The sequence below is a fragment of the Epinephelus fuscoguttatus genome, linkage group LG13 (assembly GCF_011397635.1).
Source record: "Epinephelus fuscoguttatus linkage group LG13, E.fuscoguttatus.final_Chr_v1".
NCBI lineage: Eukaryota > Metazoa > Chordata > Actinopteri > Perciformes > Serranidae > Epinephelus > Epinephelus fuscoguttatus.
The window spans coordinates 20,745,625-20,767,922 of NC_064764.1; the positions used below are offsets into that span (position 1 = coordinate 20,745,625).

The 22,298-nt window shown below is 42.4% G+C and overlaps 2 protein-coding genes across 3 annotated transcripts in view; one reads left to right on the forward strand and one right to left on the reverse strand.

The window, feature by feature from the left end:
- tanc1b (tetratricopeptide repeat, ankyrin repeat and coiled-coil containing 1b) overlaps window positions 1–18,757 on the forward strand; it is a 129,328-nt gene extending 110,571 nt beyond the window's left edge. For both annotated transcript variants that reach the window (XM_049593992.1, XM_049593993.1), the window contains exons 17-26: window positions 125–310; window positions 1,006–1,084; window positions 8,632–8,765; window positions 10,706–10,829; window positions 10,966–11,141; window positions 11,304–11,436; window positions 12,357–12,448; window positions 14,252–14,398; window positions 15,800–15,900; window positions 16,008–18,757. In XM_049593992.1, coding sequence (XP_049449949.1) covers window positions 125–310; window positions 1,006–1,084; window positions 8,632–8,765; window positions 10,706–10,829; window positions 10,966–11,141; window positions 11,304–11,436; window positions 12,357–12,448; window positions 14,252–14,398; window positions 15,800–15,900; window positions 16,008–17,607 — 2,772 coding nt within the window. In that variant the 3' untranslated portion in view covers window positions 17,608–18,757. The remainder of the gene's footprint in view (window positions 1–124; window positions 311–1,005; window positions 1,085–8,631; window positions 8,766–10,705; window positions 10,830–10,965; window positions 11,142–11,303; window positions 11,437–12,356; window positions 12,449–14,251; window positions 14,399–15,799; window positions 15,901–16,007) is intronic.
- Window positions 18,758–18,868: 111 nt separating this feature from the next.
- The window catches only part of LOC125899588 (WD repeat, SAM and U-box domain-containing protein 1-like), a 29,137-nt gene continuing 25,707 nt past the window's right edge, over window positions 18,869–22,298 (reverse strand). Inside the window, exons 10-11 of the mRNA XM_049594010.1 lie at window positions 21,671–21,805; window positions 18,869–21,587 (exon numbers count right to left, since the gene is read on the reverse strand). Of these exons, the coding sequence (XP_049449967.1) occupies window positions 21,436–21,587; window positions 21,671–21,805 (287 nt within the window). The 3' untranslated portion in view covers window positions 18,869–21,435. The remainder of the gene's footprint in view (window positions 21,588–21,670; window positions 21,806–22,298) is intronic.

Genomic DNA, 22,298 nt, shown 5'->3' on the forward strand with positions numbered 1-22,298 from the left:
AGCATGAGTTGGAAATATCAAACTTGTGATCATACAAACTGAACAGTCATTAGGCAGAAGCCATGTCATCCCTGCTCCGGCATTTTTCTTTGTAACAGAGCTAACCATGTTGCACTTCCACCAGGTTGATCATGTAGATAAGAGTGGTCAGTGTGCCCTGGTCCATGCCGCTCTCCGAGGACACCCAGAGATTATCCAGTACCTGCTGGAGCTAGAATGGAGTTCTGAGGGGGAGCAGCAGGACTGCGCTCTGAAGAACAAAGCTCTGCAGCAGGCTTTGATAGCAGCCTCCAGCATGGGACACACACAGGTCCGTCACACATGCACAGATTTTTCTTTACACACAGTCAAAACTCACAAGACAAAAAACAAATTAACAAACCTGAGAATATGATGAAAGAAATTCCTCATAATGAAACCATAACTCATTACAATAAGGGCATGTACTGTATTTTACAAAAGCAAGTGTGTTTTTTTATAACTACCTTATTCAAAAAATTTCAGAGAGCGAATAGAACTAGATATACAATCTAAACACATCTTGCTGTCAGTGATCATGAGTCAAGGTTCGAAGTATTATTCAACCTTGTATGTCTGAAAGCAGGATTCAGGAATCGATCACAGTGCAGTGCCTTCGGCAGCCCAGGTGCAATGCAGGCTCAAGGCTTATTTTGGCTTCCTCATTAGATGGAAAGGGTTCCCGAGGCCCGGCTCAGAATAACAGAAGTGGGCCGAGCTGAGCTGTCAACCCACATGTACGAGAGGACCCCGTTAAAGTCGAAGTATTAATCAGATTGGGCTCAACTCACATAACCTCGTACAGTGGTTCAGGGACGAGCGCTTCTCTAGTCTGCTGTGATTAATTTATAAGCATTTTCTCAGGCAGTAGATTCCCATTTGTTGCTATTCTGCTGCAGAATTAGCATGTTGTATAACCTCTTGAAGGTTTATTTGATATCTTATGCTGAAACAGTATGCCATTAATCTAAGTTTCTTTTTTGGCAGGTTGTGAGAGGCTTGCTGGCGTTGAATAATGAGCACGCTGTGCAAATTGATAGCCACGACACTCTGTGGGGAGAGACAGGTATGTTTTCATCCATCTTTTAGCATTATGTGGCTCCCTTGTATCATCACCTGCTGTTTTAGCATTCTGGCCCTTGCTGCTGTGATTGCACGCTGCAGTGGAAGGTCTTGTATCTCTCCCCTGCACAGTAATGCTCTCTGTTTGATGTAGAGGTCGCTCATCCCAAATGTGTGTCCATTTTTTATGTCTGTACCAGGTTTTTCCTGCGCTGTACTCACTGGTAAAAGCATTACTTATTGTGGCTCATGTGGGTTTCTACTTAGTTTGGTCAACACAGCATTTCCTCTGAGCAATGATTTTCCAACATGCTGCTGGATTTCAGCTGCAGTATCCTGTGGCGCTCTATGTTAAGATACTGCCGTCAGTTTGGACATTTTGAAGTTACTCCACCATCTGTTATACACATAGACCAGGCATATTGCTGTGGAATTACAGATTGATTATAATCCACTTAGGGTGCTTTCACACCTGTAGTTCAGCTCATTTTGTCCAAACAAGGGGGGGGAAATTATACATTCTTGATGGTACAGTCCTGTTCATGCTGACTTTTTACACACAAATCAAGAGGAGTAAACATGACGTTATACAAACTGACAGATAACTTGTCGATTGGACAGCTTTGGTAATTGTCATCCTGCATCATCAGGACCCACGTGGGGAAATTAGGCTCCAGTGACAGAAGTTTATCTGGCACTTTAATGATTCTGATGTGTATATTTATGTTCTTTGGTGCTCACAAAGAAATAACTGAGTATAAGCATTATTAGTATAATTACACTGCAAATCAACTGCTTGGTATGAATAATGACGAGCAGGTAGAGACAGGAAAGGAAAGGAGGCGTCTCGAACAGTAATGGTGTGAGGCTCAGCACTGTGGGACCGCTGTCATACACCTTTTCATGCACTTAATGAACTGACAGATTACACAGATGCACATACAAGCACAGCAGCTATAAGAACTTTTTAATCAGGGAAAGTAGCCATGCTGGCGTGCATACATGTTACCTTGGTTATCAGTGATTTGCATGAATAGGTTATATACCTGGCCTCGTACAGCACAATTATACAATTGCTTTCTGAACAGATTTCATGATCAGCAGCTGGATTTATTCGTAGTTTAGCTTTTGAAATCATGCTAAAATCAATCTGCTCTCGTAAAATCCTGTGGTTGGCTTGTTTGCTCTCACACCACAAACCGCCTTTTTTGGGCTGTCTGGATTCAGTTGTTTGGCCTAGACGAGGGTTTGATTGCCAGCTGTCCCACCAGCCCAAATGAACCGTACTAACCGGGCAAATGGACCTGAGCTCGTTCTAACCGAACCAAACGTTTGAAAGCACCCTCAGACCTGGTTAAGTTTGTGCTTCTGCCTGATAAAACTTGAGTGATGACAGAAATTGAGAGACAATCAAGAGTAGATGTTGTGGACAGTGGCTGTTGTTGATGGCCTGCTCAAAGCCATCTGAGATTGATTGAGATTGATTGAGGAAATGGTGCAGACAGCCATGTGGAGCAGCAGGAGAACAGTATAAAGTCTTAAGAGCAGGTAGTGGCTGTCAGGTGTAAAACTGATTAAATGAAAGCTTGACAAAGTAAGGAGCTATGTTTAGTAGCGTGTTATGGCTACCTAGCTGAACTGCTATGGCTTGCACACTTGCAGTGTTCATATGTGCAGTGTTGTTGCTGTTGCAGAGCTGCTCGCTACTGTATCTACTATATTAAAAGCCACTCATATGTATCTGTACCTGTATCTACTGTTTTAATCCACTCATTTATGGAGCCACACAAGCCACTGTGTGTAGGGTTGACTATCGATGCTTTTGCAAAATATTTACAGTTTGATTTTTGATCAGTAATGCAAATATGATAATTAAGTGGGTAAAGGCAAATAAAAAAAATAGCTAGACCAGTCTGGTAAGTTCAGAAAATTACATCACTATTGCAGCCTTTAAAACCAGGAAAACACGGTATTTTGATGTCCAAAGTCTAAGACAGTATCAGGTGTCATATTACGATATCAAAATATTATTTATATATTGCCCAGCCTTATCAGACACACACACCGTCTGGAAGGATCCCTGCATGAAGTGGTCATGAAAATATTGACTCGCACATCTGCTTTGTTTAATCTTTCCCAGTTTAAGTACTAAAAATATTTTTGAGATATAATAAGAGTTTCAGACTCATGCAGTGTTGGAGCTGCAGTGTATCTTGTGAGTGTTTTTGAAATGTTAGACGTGCTTGAAACGTTTGTCTCTCATCTTCAGTGTGAGCTTTTGCTCTGAGACTTTAGTGATCCACAGTTATAAATGTTCAAATCGCACCCCTTCTTGTTCGACAACAGTGTTTGATGCTTTTTTTATGCACAATCATACTAGAATAGATTTTTAAAAAGGGAGAATTTCAATAATAGTCTCTTTCTGTCTGTCTCGGTTGTAAGCTAGCAGGATTTAGCTCTAAAAGTTTGGTGCTACAGGAATGTAGGTCAGGCTGTTAGTGGAGATGCTGCCCACGCTATGGTTAACTGGTGCTTGTGCTAAATGACTGCAGGACTTCAGACCTTATTACAGTCCTGGGACAAAGAGCCGTCCCTCTGAGCAATTCCTTTGTGGAACCGCTGCTCTGTTTCCACTGATATAACTGGAATCTGTGTTCAGGTACAATCAAAACACCTGCCTTCATGTTGTCATAATGTCCGGAGCTTTGAGTTGTATTACAAAACCCGATGTGTAACCTGGATATGACTATTGCTGTGAACACTAGTAATCATCATCTCTCTGGGAGCCACCTGGAGCTGCTGCAGTATTTACCTCTCAGCTCTATTTACAAAGTGGATGTTAAATCACAGCCAGCACCCTCTTGGCATGGCTTGTGAAGTAATGAAATATTAGGTCACAGGTAGCAATAGAAAGGTGCTGAGCTACGGCACCGCTGACCTGAAACAAAGTGACTCCCAAACCCTTGACACGACCGCGTATTTAAATATTTTTGCACCCACCTGACACCCATTTAAATTTAAAATGAGATTCAGGCTCATCTGCATTCAGGGAAAATAGGAAAGTAAACACAATCGCGATCGCAGTGTTTATATTTTGTCCACTGGGTCATTCTTGGGGGGGGGTGTCATTTTCTGCAGACACAAAATGAATTGATTTAGTGGTGTATCACAGAGATGCGGCATTGTACCTACACAAGTTCACTACAGATAGTAAAAATGACTCCACTCATGTTGTCTGGGTGCAAACAACAGAAATGATTAGCACAGAGCGACATATTAAATCTCAGTTTCACCTCAAATCCCTTCACCACCATTCAGCGTGCAGATTTAATAATCCAACCTGGTAGCAGCCGGCGCTCTGAATGCCAAAACTGACAAAGTTCCTGCAATATCCCCTTAAAAACCGGCCATTCATCGCTGTCTCTGAAACAATTCTCAGATAACAACCTGTCTATGTGAAGATGCATTTCATATTTAAAATTCAACAGAATATTACATCTCTATGCAAATAGGCCCACTGTCTCCTGTGTTTAAATAGAGGCAGATTGAACTGCACATCTGTGCAAGCTTCGTCTTTTAAAATCCCCTCTTAGGATGCAAAACCCTCCTCCGTTATGCAAAGAAAGGTAAATTAACTGCACAGAATCACTCGTGTTGTTGTGAAAACACAGCAGCAAGATGGGCTCAAGGCAAAGCCCAACAAATTCTTGTGTTGCACTAGCGTAATCTTTTGTAGATCATGTATCATTTTGTGATACATTTTGTTGTTTCTACCCTGTGGTATGTAGAGATGTGTATCATCCTCTGGCATTGTGTTAGGCTTTATAAAAATGAATAAATATATAACATCTCATGACAAATGTAGTAGCCAGTGGGTATATTGTGTATATTATTCTAGTCAGTTGTCATTGCAGAAATCCATTTAAATAACAGATTTCATTTATTTGAGGCTGGATTTACAAACAGTTTTGGCACTGAACGTTTATTTGGTGGTAAGGGCTTTTTCTGTGTGTTCATGCTGATGTAGATTTCTGTGGAGTGCTCCAGACTTCAGGTCCTCAAGGTACTGGAGAATGGCTGCTCACTGCTCTTAACACTGTAGTTAGAGAAGCTTAAATGCAGGGGACAGACACTCAATATGAGCGGTATGAAATGCGCTTGAGGTCTTTCTTTGTTTGTACAAGGCTCTGCTGTTCTTTCCTTTCATATGTACAAAAAGCACAAGCCTTCCTACAGTATAATAAGAGCACAGCATGAGCTAACCCAGGCAGCTATTTGTGGGTTTGCTCAGGTGCCTGGGGAAAAGATGCTCTTTATTCTCGCATCAAGTGACAAACACCTGCATTTTTACTGTGAGCGCTGAAAGCAACACTGTGGTTTGTTCTCTGATGAGAAGTTATTTCTCTATGGGCGTTATTTATCAGCATTTTGTAGAAAATATGATCATGCAAGAAGAGGAAGTTGAATTATATACATGCATAAATAAATGCTCCTAAATAAAAAAGTAACTTTATGAGCTGCAGGAAATTTATCTCCTTTGTTGTCACAAATTTCGGCCTCTTAATGGGGAGCACTTACTTGTAAAAGAAACTTTTCTGATTATAGAATTAAATTTTGTTCACACGAGGTGGAGGCAAAGTATGCCTGTGTGTTCAGCATAAATGCATTTCTTAAGTAATCGAGCATCTGCTAAGTCCCCAGGCAAAGCAAATCTGCCATTTTACAAATGACAATGTCTCAGTGTTGCCTTTTATAAGTTGCCTGCAACCTTTTGTAATTGACATTTTATCCATTATTGAATTATAGTTAATTGAGTTATTTATTAATTTTACCCTGAGGAAAAATCTAATCTCTAACATCAGCAAGGAGAAATTGAAAAATCCCAAACTCTGGTTATAAATGATTATTTAGAGCCTTTTATCAGTGTTGGTCAAAAGGCTCCAGGTTGTTTATCTACCGAGCTTTGGCTAAAATGCCAGGTCACAACCTCTTTGTTGTTGTTGGTGTGTCCTGGGTTCCTCCAGCCGGGTGGTGAAGTGGTGGCGGAGAAGGACATTATTATGTGTTTACTTTGTAAATCTGTTTTATCAGACGGTGATTCAGAGTCTCCTCCTCAGGACACTGTCAAGGCAGCGTTGTAGGTGGGCTACAGGAGTAGGCAGAGCAGAGTTGAGTCAGGTTGATGAATAGCTTACAAAACACAAGATAAGATAAAATAAAGCAAGACTTTATTGATAACACTGAAGCAGCAAGTCAAACTCAGACAGTGAGCAGAGGTAGAAAAATGAGCTCCTTCTCTGAGGAGCAGGAATGCTAAGATGCTGTGGTATTAACATAATTGTGTAAATACTGTTAACTTAATAGAATAGTTCAAATGATCATTTGTGTAACAGTTGTGTTAAGTTGAATTTGGGGGAAAAAAAAAAAAAAAAATCCTCACGTCCACGGTGAAAAATGAATCCGAAAGACAAACATTCTTCATGGACTGAAGTAATAAGGGATCACATTAACAACAGCAAACTATACCAAAAGATCCATTTACAAACTCTCACACAACTCATACAGTATAATCCAAGTCTCATTTATCTCACTGTATGATCAGTACTTCCCAAACACATGCATTTTTTTTTTTTTTTCTAAAACCTTACTATTTAGAGCAAACAGAGGAGGCGTGCTGCTCGTCTGTGTGAGACTGTTTATGCCTAAGTGTTTTAAATAGCAGGGTTTTAGAGGATGCATGTGTTTGGGAAGTACTGATCATATGACTGGGTAAATGTGACTTGGATTAGTTGTTGGAGAGTTTGTACACAAATGTTTGGATGCAGCTTTGCTGTTGTGAAACGCAGCCCCCGTCGATTTTTTTCATTTTTGTATTCATTTGGGGGGAATAGTTTTCATTTAAAGGTCCAGTTTTTTGGATTTTGGTGGAATGCAAATTGACCTATCTAGAGCCAGTGTTAAGAGACAGTAGAACAACATGGCAGAGGAAGAGGGCCTGCTTTGTTTGTAGATATAAATGGCTCATTTAAGGTAACTAAAACACAACAATTCTGATTTTTTATGTTGAAAGCCCGAGGCAGAGAGAGCACACCTCACTGCCCTTCCATGCGCATACACGGACAGCCTAAGGCAGGGAGAGCAGTAGCAAAGCCCCCCCCCCGGGAACAGAACAGAGCAGCATCAATGACAAACAGAAATGACATTGATAAGTCCGACACAGCATGAAAAGGTTGCAAAGTGTCTTGCAGAGGAAGCACCAACATTACGCAGGTCAAAGCAGTTTAAACAGGGCACCCTGAATGAGATTTGCAAATTGGTTGCATAAAAAGGAATCATGTGATCCATCAGCTGACTTCGTTCATCAATCAGCTGCTGTAGCTGGGATGTGAGCTGAGCTTGACATCATGTCCTGCCTGAACTAACGCTATGCTCACTTCATGAATATTATATATAGTTTCTGCCAATAGATGGCCCTAAATCCCACACAATGGACCTTTAACATGAGGATAAAGCATAGAGACCTTCTAAGGATAAACTAAGTGTAAACACAGGCGTCTCTTTCAGACATCAACAAACTGTACAGCTGTTGATAGTTTGTTCGGTGTAACCCAGCATCATCCCAGGTGCCTCTAATATTGCTCCCAGGAGCCCTTACAGTCTAAGTTTAGCTCGGAGTCATTGTTCTCCACTGTGCTGCATGTGATGATATCCATATTTTGAGCAGATGGAGGGTGGGGTTGTTTGGCTCTGATGACTGTTCAACCAGATGGATGATGTCAGTCAGATACTGAGGCTCAGCGGCTCCTCAAATCTCTCCGAGGTGAATGTGAGAGCAGAGCTGTTCCCATTCTTACGGTGGATCTCACACTGTTGTGATAAGCAGCGCTCATTTAAGACTGGCCCATCTGCTGCCATACGTCAGCCGCAGAACTGTAAGCAATGAACATTTCAATAGTCTCTTTGTTTTCTTCACAGACCCGAATACAAGCAGTTTTTTGTTAGAAATTAATTAGACACAGTTAATTCCAGCTAATCGTGTTCTGAAAAAAGATACGAAATATAAACAAGAATGGGTGTTTAACAGAACTGTCTGACTTTGTTGTCTAATGTTTGTCTGTTGATGCATAAAATGACTGGATTCTCATCTCTGTGTGCAAGACCCAGGGAGCTAGAGGCGGGAATTTAATGAGTTTAATAAGCATAGCGTAATTGTCTGTTTTTAAACTCAATTAGCACCAAACATTAGCCTGCTTTTCTCCACTCGTCTTTGAAGAATCGGAGGGGTTCAGGGATTGCAAACACTATTTATTTCTGAGCCTTTCCTTTTCCTCATACTTGTGAGATATTAAAGACCCAGGATGTTGCTTCTGAACAGCATACGTCTCTGTGTACTGTACGTTATGTTCACTAATCTTCTGGTGTAGTGCTGTTAAGTGGTTAAATTCCACTCTTATCTCACCACTGTACTGTTTCCTTACCTTAACTCGTTCCTCTGTACAGATAGAAATAAAGTAGTCAAACCTAACATCTCCTCCCTCGTCCTCTCTTTAGCCTTGACAGCAGCAGCAGGCCGGGGGAAGATGGAGGTGTGCACCTTCCTGTTGGAGCATGGGGCGGTGGTGCAGCAGGTCAACCGGCGGGGGGTGTCTCCTCTTTTCTGTGCCGTCAGACAGGGACACTGGCAGGTAAGACACACTGAGTGGCTCCTTTGTACCAGACAGACTGTCCCTCTGTATCCACAGCAACCACACTACTTCAAACTGCAATTATGCCTCAGCATTTCTTCCCCTCTATCTTGTACTGTATGTATCTTGTAGTATATGTTTTATGTCCTGCCCTCAGAGCTTTCTGTGGTCTGTTTCCTGACACAGAGTCATGATCCCTGTTGAGTGAACAGTTTTGTGTGAGCTCTGTACACCTAGGGCCAGGTGCATAAAACATGGTGTAGATTCATGACAAAGACAGAAATATTATATCAATTTGATGCTTTGAAGACACAACAATTGCATTGCCAGTGAGTATTAGGTTAAATATACATTTGCCCAATTAAAGGTGGTTTTTGGTATGAACTATGCCCACCTGCGTCCTTGTATCCTGGATACAGATACAGACCCTTTTGTACACGTCTTAGTGTTGGGCGATAAAACGACTATGAGCGATATATTTTCAAGCAAAATATAAATTTAGACAACACCGCTTATATCGATATAGGGTCAAGTTGCGTTACAAAGCACGTACCAGTGTGCATCTTGTTACTCACACTCTACACAGCTCTGCTCCACTCACTCACTCACTCACTCTCACACTCACAGAGCTGCTCCTCTGTTTAATCTGTCTGTTAATTAGTCTACATGTTGTCTATATGTTGCACGTGCTACACTGTCAGTCTGTGAGATGAACGAAATTACCACAGCACATGTGTAATCGAGCGCTGCACTGATAGTTTGTGTGTGAGGTGGATCACAGCGCGTCTCCGTTCTTCTTGGTAGTTGTAGTCCAAAGTGTGACACAGAGACAGCGCCTGGATGCAGGCGACAGATCTGTTTAAAAATGCAGCGACATGGGGCATTGGTGGCTTAGTGGCAGAGCAGGCGCCCCATATACAAGGCTGTTGCCGCAGCGGCCTGGGTTCGAGTCCAGCCTGTGGCCCGCTCTAGCTCCTTCCCTCCCTTGGCCTCTCTGTAGATGCTCTGTGCATAATTAAGATTAATTAAATAAATAGTAAAAGTTTTAAATCATTTTCCAGCACTAGATTCATTTGAAAGCCCATGGAAAATGATTTTTAACTTCCCCCACAAAGATTTTTAATTGTTCCAGACTACAATAGATGAAGGCCTACTTGATACTTTTATAATCATGTGATAGTTGTGTCCTGTGCTACAAACCTTTAAACCTCTGCAGCTCCAGTGCTGTGTGCAAAAACATTAATATACAGCTCTATTTATTTCATTTTTCATCTACATGTTGTGCAGCTGCATATTTTACATATCTATTGTGTATCACCAGTCAGCCTCTAAATACTGAGATATAGCCCTAATGCCTCTAGTAGAAACACCCTTAAACGTGTACTTACTTGTGCCCACTCCACCACTAATTAGACCTGTCAATGATGAATTCGGCAAAGGAGTGCCATTTAACCAACTGTGTCATATTGGCGAGATTCTCCAACCAAGCAGCCGTCATTACGCGTGGCTGTTGCTACGTGTAGTGTCCACACTATTAATTCATCATGTTTCTGCAGACCATCATCTTGATAACATCTCAATCATCATCATCATTATTAAACATCAGAGGGATGATTAATAATTCATTCATACAGTGCTGATGTGGAAACACATTTTACAAAGTGCTTAGCAGTTCAGGATAAAATTACACAATCATTAACAGGGAGATGATGGCTCAAATGTAAATATTAGGAATGAAGAAATCCATCACTCATATTTTAATATTAAGTTTATAAATTTGCCTTTGATTGACATTTTATAGAACGCTGTGTAGCCTGCAAAATAATGACAGAGTCAGTGAAACTGGCAAACATCCTAAAAACAAGATAAAAACAAGATTAGTTGATGTTAAAAAAAAAAAAAGTGATTGTGCTTGATCTCTGTTCTTGTCTGTTTCCCAGATTGCAGAGTTGCTGTTGCAACACGGTGCTGACATCAACATCAGCGACAAGCAGGGCAGGACCCTACTCATGGTGGCAGCCTGCGAGGGTCACCTGAGCACCGTGGAGTTTCTGCTTTCTAAAGGTGAGCTACGACAACATCCCCGCCACACAACATTAAGTCACATTCACCAAGAAATTAGGAGGCAGTGAATAGTCATTAGCTGTTTTAAATGAGTGTGTTAATGAGAAGTGTTTAACGACTGTTGTTTGTCTCCAAGGTGCATCTTTGACTTCGATGGACAAGGAGGGACTGACACCTCTGAGCTGGGCATGTTTAAAAGGACACAAGAACGTAGTGCAGTTTTTGGTGGAGAAAGGAGCGGTCATCGACCACACGGACAAAAACGGGCGAACTCCGCTGGACCTCGCTGCTTTCTATGGAGACGCGGAGATTGTAAGTGAAATTAGTTTAACAGCCCACTACACACACATTTAGCTTTAACTGAGAGCGTCCCTGTGCCATTATTGAACACACACTGTTCTGCGTTAGGTCAGCTCATGACTGTCAACACAGAGTGTCAGAGTTTTTTTAACTGTTGCTGCTCTCCTCATGTAGGTCCAGTATTTGGTGGAGAGAGGAGCAGTGATAGAGCATGTGGACTACAGTGGGATGAGGCCTCTGGATCGGGCCATAGGCTGTCGGAACACGTCGGTGGTGGTGACTCTGCTGAAGAAAGGGGCCAAGCTGGGTAAGCACAACACTTGGGGGAAAAAAAAAACAACAAAAAAACTCTGACCTGGTTTAAAACCTACTGGAAATGTAGAGCTTTTTGTTGACGTACATGTATGTAGCTTCATGTGCAGATACTGGGTGCTGTCAGATAGTTACTCCTGTGGTCTCCAGAAACTGCCCTTGGTCTGCTGAGCTCTTTCACGTCTCAGTAAACACACCAAGACTTTCAGTATTTTGTTTTGCCTCCGTGTCGGGCTTGTTTCTGTCTTGCTCAGTATCTCGTGGTACTAAGAATAAGATCAGGCTAATTTTGTGGAATGTTGTGGAAAAACCCTGTTTCCATTCCTGCTTTTCACTCAATGTTCAGCTGTGTGTGTGTGTGTGTGTGTGTGTACGCTCACTCTCACTGGTATGTAAGTGTGTGCGTGTGTCATTCCTCTTCTCCCTCGTGTGCTGCTTGGCTAATTTAAGAATGTGACTTATCACCTAAATGACATTCATAGAGCTATCTGGTTCTGCGGCTTATCTCCAGTGCACTCTGCTGTCTCAGAAAAAAAAAAAAATTAGTAATGGGTAGAACCCATCAATTTTCTTTTAGCACAGTTAACACTCTGCATGCATTTAGTGCTGAAAACACAAGGCCATTTCAAGTATAATTGTATATTGTCACACGACACTCTGTAACACTTTTTCCTTTCACTACTAATGACTACCCTTGCTGTTGCATGACCTCTTTTCTCTTCACTCTCTCCCTTACTCTTTAACTGCCTTCAATAAACTAAGGCTACAGAACGTCACCTTACGATCGATCAGGTACAATCTTTAGGTAACTTTACCTTGTACCAATTTCCAGAGAATACAGTGACCATCTGTTGGCACCAATAACAACAACATAACACGCCTCTACCTCTCTCTCCTTCCCCTCTGCACCCACAGGGAACGCTGCTTGGGCAATGGCTACTTCGAAGCCTGATATCCTGATCATCCTCCTGCAGAAGCTGATGGAGGAGGGGAACCTGCTTTACAAGGTAACGTGCAACTGGCAATGAAATTACAGAAGCCCCTCTTACACTGCCTGCTCAGGGCAGGAATGTTGCGCGGTTATTCCACCATGCTGTTGAATTAATGAATGAATTTTGAAAAAGAAAACATTAAAAAAAACAAACAAGACAAAGATAATAGTGTCTGAAAAGGAGTAGGCAGAAGTAAAACTTTTATGAACCTACCCCTTTCTTACATTTCTTCTTTTAACTTATCATTTCAACAAATTCACAAATATATTTACAACTAATATTTACAACTATCCCCAGTCCATTTACTACCACACTGTTCCATGCTGATGTTGTCCGGGTTTTAGGAGCATTCTTTGGACATGTATACACATGAAAAATGCATCTCAGCTGGGGTTTTTATTGCAGTTTGTGACACACAGCCTCTTACATGTTTAAGATCAGCTCTGGGCATCGTCATGGATGTGTTGTATTATGCTTGTGCCGATAGGCGATCCGATCGACAATCGTCGATAGAAGGGTTGTTTCGCGATGTCTTTTTTTAAATGACGATGCAATCGCAAGGGGGGGGGGGGACAGCGCGTGTGTGGCACATGCTGACAAGATCGAGGCTGAGTGAGAGCAGACAGAGGGAGGCTGCTTAGTGAGAGAGCGGGAGGGGGGGGAGATCAAAACCTCCGCCTGCACGACACTAACGCACATGTCGTGGAGCGGTGAACGAACCAAACAACACAATGTCAGGAGAAATTGAAAAGATAGGCTGTCTATGTAAAGTCAACTTGCTAATTAAGGAGCCATTTTATAAATCTGCTCAAACGCCAAAGAGGCTATAAATGAACGTTTCAGACACTCTACAAGGAAGAAGGAGGACGTCCTCTTCTCTCCTTGCCACAGCGACGCGTAATGACCGAATATTTGTGGAACATTCATGATCATTAGCCATGTAAACAGCCTAGCAGGAATATTGAGTATTAAAACAAAGGAATAGAAGAAGAAAAATATTGTTTGCATGTAAACGCAGTCAACAAGGTCTTGAGCTCCTAACCCATCAAGCACAAGATCAACCACCATATAACAGGGAGGGTAAATAATTGTTATTGTTTATAAAGCGTTACCTGATGCATATATTTTACGTCACTTTAGTGGTCGATCTGATGCTATCTAAAATCACCAGCGTTGTTTGGTTCTGTATAAAAAAGCAAAGCCAGCATAATGAAGGGTGTTGGTCGTGGCACTATTGTGGGATCTCTGTGTAAAAAGGGCTGTACTGTCACTGTAAAGAGCACTTTCCTGTCTTAATGAAATGTTTCATGTTCCTGAAACTGCCCAGTTGTACTAAAAGACACAAATATAGCGCGAGTCATTATCAGATGATGTCATGTTTTCATATAGAAGTGAAAAAAGCACTGGAGAATATAATTTAGCTCAGCACAACAATGAAGTGACATCTCCCCCCCCCCCCCCTTTTTTTTTTTTTTTAGCTGAGTTAAATGTAGAACATGAATAGACATGTACGATCTGCACCACTTAGCAAAGGAGCCATGATCGATGCCTGACATTTAACAGATTTAGTTTGTGGCATAAAAGGACAAACGTGTCAGGTGTTGGATGTGTGTGTGTGTGTGTGTGTGTGTGTGTGTGTGTGTGTGATTTGCCTGTGTGTTGTATGAGTGATTGATGAGAGGGGAAGGTTTGAGCTGGAGAGCAGCTATTGTGGGAGTATCTGGTGAATACCTCTGCCCTGCTTCCCACCCCCCCACATTTTTCCTTCTGGTTCTGTCCTCTTCCTCACTGCATGTTTGCCCTCCATGTGTCCTCCAGAAAGGGAAGATGAAGGAGGCAGCCCAGAGGTACCAGTACGCCCTGAGGAAGTTTCCTAGAGAAGGCTTTGGCGATGACCTGAAGGCATTTAAAGACCTGAGGGTCTCTCTGTATCTCAATCTCTCCCGCTGTCGCAGAAAAACCAATGTAAGCCTCTCAAGAGACACTCCACTCTTTTCCTTTGTTCCTCAGTGTGTGCTGTATTTTTAGCGTGATCCTTTAATGACTTTAAATAAGGTTTTCACTCACAGGAGTTTTATTTGTCAGTGAGTGATGACTATCATGGGGCATCATTAAATGGATATTTGGTGAAGAGTAGACTCTTTTTTTCTGGAAAGTATCCCCAATTGTTTTGAAATGTTTCAGACAAAAAGATAAATCTGTGACTAGGACTCCAGCATGACGAATGATTTGAGCATGTGTGGGCAGGGGAAGCTTGTTAGTGTTCAGATGGTAGCAGGGAGGAGGTGGGGAGAAAGCTACAAGCACACTGGGCAGTGGACTCAATCTCCTCAAATATTCTTGTGAAACACTTAACTGCATGTGTGTGCTCACTCAGCCAGAGTTTAAGTGTGCCGAGCAGTTTCCTCTCAGAGTTTTCACCCAGTGTTTCAAAAGGAGTGTTCAGATTATTTGAAGTGGGGTTGTATGAGGTGCTCATCCATAGTCGGTGTATTACATTCAATAGATGTCTCGACGCACCTGGTTTGAACCCTTAAAACGCTGAAGTCACACAATAATACAAACTAACTAACTGGTTGAAGCAGCAGCAGACCAGCAGCTCCTGTGTTATGCAAGGTAAAATTACTGTTTTTGTCAATGGGGTCTGGCTTCGAAGAGAATGTAAATTACAGCTTCAGTTTCCTGTTGGAAGGGGCTGTCTGATGGCCAGGTAAAGAAGTGAGAATATTCTAAATATGGCGTACACTTGCAGCAGTACATCGGTTAGCTTTTGTGGTGGTACTTCTGCCTCCTTCTCTAGGCTTGGGATGTGCCAACCGCCATCCAAGGCAGGTAATGTACCTGTGACAGATTAGTACCACATATAACCCCACTTTAAAAAATCCAAACTATCCCTTTAACAGAATACTGAAATAAGTTCCCTAAAGCAAGGCTGTTGTGTCTTTGACTTTCTGGGTAATTCTTTTTTTTTTTTTCAGAAAAGCTCTTCATAAATGTCTTAGTCTAGTCATAAGTCTGTCAGGAAGATTGTTGTAGCGAGCCAGCTGTTGTGATGTAATTATATGCTGCAAGTTAGCAGGAGAAGCGAGATAAGATTGTCTGCTGTGTGTTTATTCAGCACCTGGGGGGCTTTTTTTATCATTTCAAAAAAGGTAGCATAAATGCTGGAGAGATGTAGCATGGGTCAAATTCAGCCATTACTTAGTCTGAAAAATTGTTTTGTCCTCAAAGGAATAATAAGACCTAACAAGTAACATGGATGAAATATGCTAACTGTATATTTTGAAATGCTTATTTTTGTGATTAGCCATGAGTGATTAAATCTCAACTGGTTGACTAGTTTATTGATTCTTCTCTCTTTTGTAGGATTTTGGGATGGCTGAGGAGTTTGCAACAAAAGCACTGGAGCTGAAACCCAAATCCTATGAGGCCTACTATGCCCGTGCAAGAGCTAAAAGAAGCAGCAGGTAAACTATTAAGCACAGCTCCAGACCAGCTCCTGTGGTTATCAGTGGTGAAATATGTGATCTGGATCAGGTAACAATGTTTCTCTTCACCCTTTCTCCAACCACAGGCAGTTTACTGCAGCCCTGGCTGACCTGCATGAAGCAGCCAAGCTGTGCCCCAATAATCGGGAAATCCGTCGTTTGCTGGCTCGAGTCGAGGACGAGTGTAAACAGATGCAGCGCACCCAAACTAAGGGAGGGCTTGCTGGGGCTGCAGCTGCTTCCAGCCAGGCGTCAGGAGGCCACGAGTCTGACCATGAACAAGATGAAGGACAGGAGGACCCTTCAGAGCACAGCCTTGCCAGGAGTGTGGAAGGACAAAGAGACATCCTGGAAGAGGAGGAAGAGGAGGAGGAGGAAGCCTCGCTGCACGATAGGACAACTGAAGCCTGCTGGTCACAGAACAGTTACTCCTACAACAGAGTCTTACCCTCTGAGCCTGTCAGCAACAGTTTGGGACATCAGAGTCAGAGCCCCAGCTCACCCCCAGGCCCCAGCAGGCTTCCTCCGCACCGGTACCCTCGAGAGCACCGGGAAGCACTGGCCCAACAGGGCTTGGTCCTGCAGCCCACCAAGCAGGCCCAGATAGTCAAGACCAACCAGCATATGAGCGCCATGTCAGTTGGGGGAGGAGCCGCAGGGGGCCGCGTGGCAGGGGCCAAATCTCAGTACGCTCCCTCCAGTCCCTTACCAAGCCGACACATGTCCAGTATGCTGAAGCCAGGCCCGGGCATTGACATCAGCCCTCTGCCACCCCCAGCTGATGAGCCTGTATACGGGAACCGCATGCCGCTGGCAGCAGCCTCCACCTCCATGGGTCACAGTTGTGAAATTGAGAGCCTCCATTCCTCACAGGCTTCTTACTCCTCCTGCAGCAGCTCCAAGGGACTGGGGCAAGACAGGTTGTCTGCCCACTCTGCATCCTCCCTGGATGGGTTGGCCTGCTCTGGTCCCGGGCCACAAGGGAACCACACTGACCAAGGGAAGGAGGGGATGTCCGGTGCAACAGGATCACAGGGTGGAGGCAGCAGCAGCAGCATGCGCGTGTCCAGTTCCACCAGCAGCCTGGCATCAAGCAGTAGTCTATCAGACAGCGGCAAGCTGGGCCCCGATGTCCGCACCAAGATCCCTGACAAAACAAAGCACAGCCAACAGGCCAGTTCTGCCACAGAGTACAAACCCAGACCCTTCATGGGCATCACTGACAAGACAGCACGCTTTCACCAACAGCAGCAGCAGCAGCAAATCCAACAGCAGCAACATCACGGCTTACAGAGTCACCCAAGCCTGCAGTCTGCCGGCCGCAGCTGGCTCAACCATTCATCTGATGGCCTGGTGTGTCACAACATGTCAGCAATGGGCCTGCTGCCCGTCGACTGTGAGCTGCCTTACGCCAAATCGGTGAGCACTTACCAGGAGCAGCACAAACCTCCACCACCTCAGGGTGCTATGGCAATGAGTAGCTTACAAAACGGCATGCACGCCAAGGAATTCACAGAGAAGTTCTGCCAAGCTGCCAACTGTTACAAAGAGTCCAAGCCAGCACTGGCGATGCCGCACACGTTCATGGACAGTAAGCCCAAGCAGCCTGGCCTGGCCCGAGATAATCCTGCCATTCACGTAGCTTCAATGAAACCAAAGCGATCATTTATAGAGTCGAATGTGTAGAGATGTTTGTTTTATCTCTCCAACAGTCCACAACGCACACACACGATAGCAAAAACCTAAAGTGAGGAGTTGTGTTAAGTTTTTTAACCGACCCTAAACAGCAGAGTCTCACTTTTAAGCCTTGTAAGAAGTGTAGCTTGCAAGCTGTTTGTTTTCCTGTGTGAATACAGACTGCAGGCAGTGTACTGAATGCTCCAAATTTTTCTCCTCCCAACCTGTCGCTTGTGGCTGTCAGCTTCTGTTACATGACAACATGTCCGCCGTCATTCAGCCAAGCTGGAGACTTTGCACTGAAAAGAAGTATTTTGGACATGTACTGTAAAGTCCTCATCAACGCAACGGTGACAGTGAGCACTTTATACACACTTAGGCCGCTCAAGTGCTTAAACAACTTATTCAGTTACAGCATAATGTTATTACAGAAGAGTTTGAGTGAATGAAATGAGGTTTGAACTGTGTTCATCACGTCCATGGTGCTGAGAGAGGAGACATAAGAGAGAGTTCTCAGTGAAGGTGTAAGAAAGTCTAAAAGGACGGGGCATTCCTGTGTTTTACGAAGGATGTTATAGATCCTCTTGTGTATATTATATAAATATGTATTTTTCCTTCTTTTCAGTGAAGATCTATGTTAAGTGTATTTACAAGTTCAGACTTGTGTATTTTGAGTTTTATGCACAATGTTGTTTAAATGGTGTTAAAGGTTCTAAAAAAGCATTTGTGCAATGTGTTTGTACATTATATAAAATCACCATTAACAATGAATTGAAACCCTTTCTGTATCTGCTTGTTGTTGCCGTCTAGTTTAATTTATTTACAGCGCCAATGGCTTGGTTAATTGTAAAAGCAATATATTTTATATAGTTATTTTTGCACAGCTAATAAGACATTTAATGATTCTCAATAATGTTGAGTTTTAAGTGTATGCTACAATTGCAGTTTATATTACAGAGGAAAAGAAAAAATATCTATAAAAACAAATGGTTTTGGGGCACAGGGCCATCAGCTCTATTTTAATATGTACGTTAAATGCAATTGTTGCCATGTTTTCAGTATTGTGAGCTTTATTAACTGTGATCACATACTGTAATAGAACATTACTGCCATAGCCACCATGGGAGAGAGAAATAAAGACCCACTGAGGAAAAAACTATCAGGTCTGCTGACTTTTATTCTAAAACACAGGGCTGCCTAAGTTGAGATGACATTTAATAATTACCATGAGCGTGAGCAGGAGAGTCGTACAGCCAGTTGGTTGCTGCCAAAAAGCCCCAGGTAGTGTTATATATCAGCAAAGTGAGTCTAAGATTTGCTGAACAGCGGCCTCTGTGGCTTCAAATGGCAATTACAGGATATTAAATTTTCCATTCATATCTGGTGAGGTACGGTGTGTTTATTTTTCTGTCTTACATGTGGGATACAAGCAACAGAAGAGAACAGTGATTCTCAAGATTACAGAGCATTATCTAGTTAGCTAACATTAGCCACTGTTTACTACTGGTGATAATGTTTATATTAAGAGTAGAGCTGTGTTTTATAAAAAGTGTGAAAGTACATCAGGCTGTGTGTGTGACTGGGGGAACCATCTTGTTAGGTACGCAATCTGTTGTGTGTAAGTATATGCACTCAGTCCAAAAATGAGATAGTTTACAATGTGCGGTATGTGAGTGGAGATAGTGCACCTACACACGACGTGATTTTGGCAAGTAGGACATGCTCTTGGATCAACACCCCACATCACGCCCCTGGGCCAACATTGCAATCAACCAATCACAGCCCTCTGACATCAGTGTGCTGCTCCTGTTGTTCTTTCAAAATTCCTTTTTGTTTCCTCAGAGCTAAGCTTCAAAAATGAAGTTCGTAAAATTAAACACAAACCTTAAAAGCTGCTGCAGGGTTAGTGAGTTAGCTTGCGAAGTAAGTCAGCTATGCTAACAAGTAAGCTTGCTATTAGGCTCGAATATTTGCAAGTTAGCTTACTAACTAGGAAGGCTATCTATCTATCTATCTATCTATCTATCTATCTATCTATCTATCTATCTATATATATATATATACATACATACACATACATACTAATGAGCAAGCTTGCCAATAGACTAGAATATTGTTCACTAACAAAGAGTGTGGATATTTTTCAATTGCAAATACCTGTGATTAACACATTCTCCCTCCTTTTTTTAATAACCTTTTAAAAACGTACCTGTTAGCATAGCCTACCTAGTTAGCAAGCTAACTCACTAACCATGCAGTAGCTAATAAGGTTTTTGTTCAATGTTACTGAGGATTTTATTTAATTGTGCCAACTTCAATTTCGAAAACTAGCTTAGCTCTGGAGAAGCACAAAGGGATTTTGAAAGAACAGGAGCAGCATATTGACAGAGGGCTGTGATTGGTTGATTGCCATGTTGGCCCAGGAACATGATGTGGGATGTTGATCCAGGAGCACGACCTACTTGGCAAAAATTACATCATGTGTGCACCTGCGTCTAAGTTGTTTAACATGATTAGTTTGTCCAAATCGGGTTGCTTGACCACAGCGTGTACCTCACAAGATGCCGCCCCAGTCCATAGAATTGAACATGACCTGATGTCAACTTTACATTCTCTATTTCTCATGAATTTAAGTTTAGCATTTTTAAGAGATAAACTGTGTAATATTTCTTATTTAAAAAGTTAAATTGTCTCACTTTAACTCAATAAATAAGGTGAGATTATGTAACTGTTGATTAAACAGCAGCACCGCTGTGGCCATAAGGGAATATTATGGGATAACAGTAGATGCAAAAATTTAAGTTAACAGCAGCTTAAGTGGAGAACAGTCTTACGTAAGTAAGTTACACATCAGTTTCTATCTTCAGTGTGACAACATTAGCTGATATGAGCTACAGTGAGTGTGCTGAACAAAGAGAAGAAAAATGTGATATTTCTACAGTCAAAAGTTACATAGTGTTGCTTTAAGTGACAGCGTCTTTAAATATACGATACAATGTCTTGAAATTAACAGGTATGTAAATATATTGCAGAAGAGGACCATTTTCTGGGTAAATATCCGTTAACTTCTCTGATCTCTTCTGTTTCTCTAACCAGTAGTGCTATTTATCAGTCAGCTTGTGGTGCTCAAAGCACCCAAAAAATAAAGTTGAAAAACTCAACAGTTATGTCTCTTTCCAGAAATCATGACTGGTTACTCAGGATAATCCAGACTTTGTTGTGAACAGTTTCATATAGATCTATTTTCTTCATACTCAACTACACCCGTCAACTGTGTAACTGTGCAGAAGGAAGCGTGTACCTAACTGCTAGCTCACCTAGCACCACTGAGCTAGTTAACGTTACAGCTCAGCCAAGAAGGACGCCATTAATGTTTACATGTGGTGCTGTGATGAGTACGAGACTCTTATCCATGAGTAGATGCACACCTCCTTCTGTGCAACAATACATTTAGTGGGTGTAGTTCGGCAGAAAGAAAATAGCTCCTTGATGAAACTGCTCACAACAAGGTCTGTGGATTATCTTGAGTATCCAGGTCATGATTTCTGTAAGAGACATTGCTGTTGAGTTTTTCAAATGTATTTTTTTGGTGCTTTGAGCACCACAAGCTGAGTGCCATCTAGTTCCATTATATTAGAGAGAAGGCAGACATCTCTAAGGCCAATATTTCAAGCACTCCCAAAATCAAAATAGGCAATTTTGATTTTGGGGTGTCTCTTAAATAGTGATTACCTCCAGTGATAATAAGAGCACTTGTTAACAGGTGAGCAGCTCCTGTGTTGTTGTAAAGTACCTGTTGAGTTGGATCCTGACAAACAAACTGAGCCAAGCTGCTGTCTACTGGCTTGACTTCCATCGTGTTATTGCCATCTTCAGAGATCTGTTGGGGGTGAGGAGTGTGGTCTGGAGGAGCAGATTTGTCATGGGGCTGGTTTTGTTGTCGCCCCTGATCCAGCTCTCAATTGATTCTCGCTCATAGGAATACCCATCTGTGGAGCAGAGACACATTTTGGCACTTAATATACATACTAAGATAATCTGTTGGACATGTTTTTAGTGTTTGTCGTCTAACCTGCAGCAATGACTGGATCCTTCATCAGCTCTCTGGTGATTGGACACAGAAACTCATCTGGGGCCTCTGAACCGCTCTGCTCTGCCTTCAAGGCCTCGATCTTCCTCAGGAGACGACCACGGAGGCCCACAGACTCTGAGAAACCAACACACTGTTCAATATGACCGGTAGATTACATCACACACAGTGCCACGTCTTGAAACACTTAAAACTTGAGTGAAGCAGAGATTGTTTGTATCCATTAATTATCATCAAAGACTACATATTTCACATAAACCAGCTCAAATCCATTTTATGTTAATGCTATTCCACATTGTTTTTTGTCTGCAGCTGAAATCAGTGAGGCGACAGACACTCGACAGACTGACTTTGTCCTCTCTCTGGTCTCTCAGATAAAACAAAGGCAGGAATAAATCTGGACCTCCGTTCAATCAATCTGTGCTGCGACACAAAGAGCCAGACACGCTCACTGTGTGATGACAGCTTCACAACTCAGGCAAGGTGTCTCCCCCGAAGAGTTTGTGTGGGCTGTAGTTCAAAAGTTAACATCACTCATTATTCTACTAAAGAATTCAAACTTTTAAAAACAGGCCCAAAAGAGGAAACTGCAGCTGCACGTCTCTGCCCG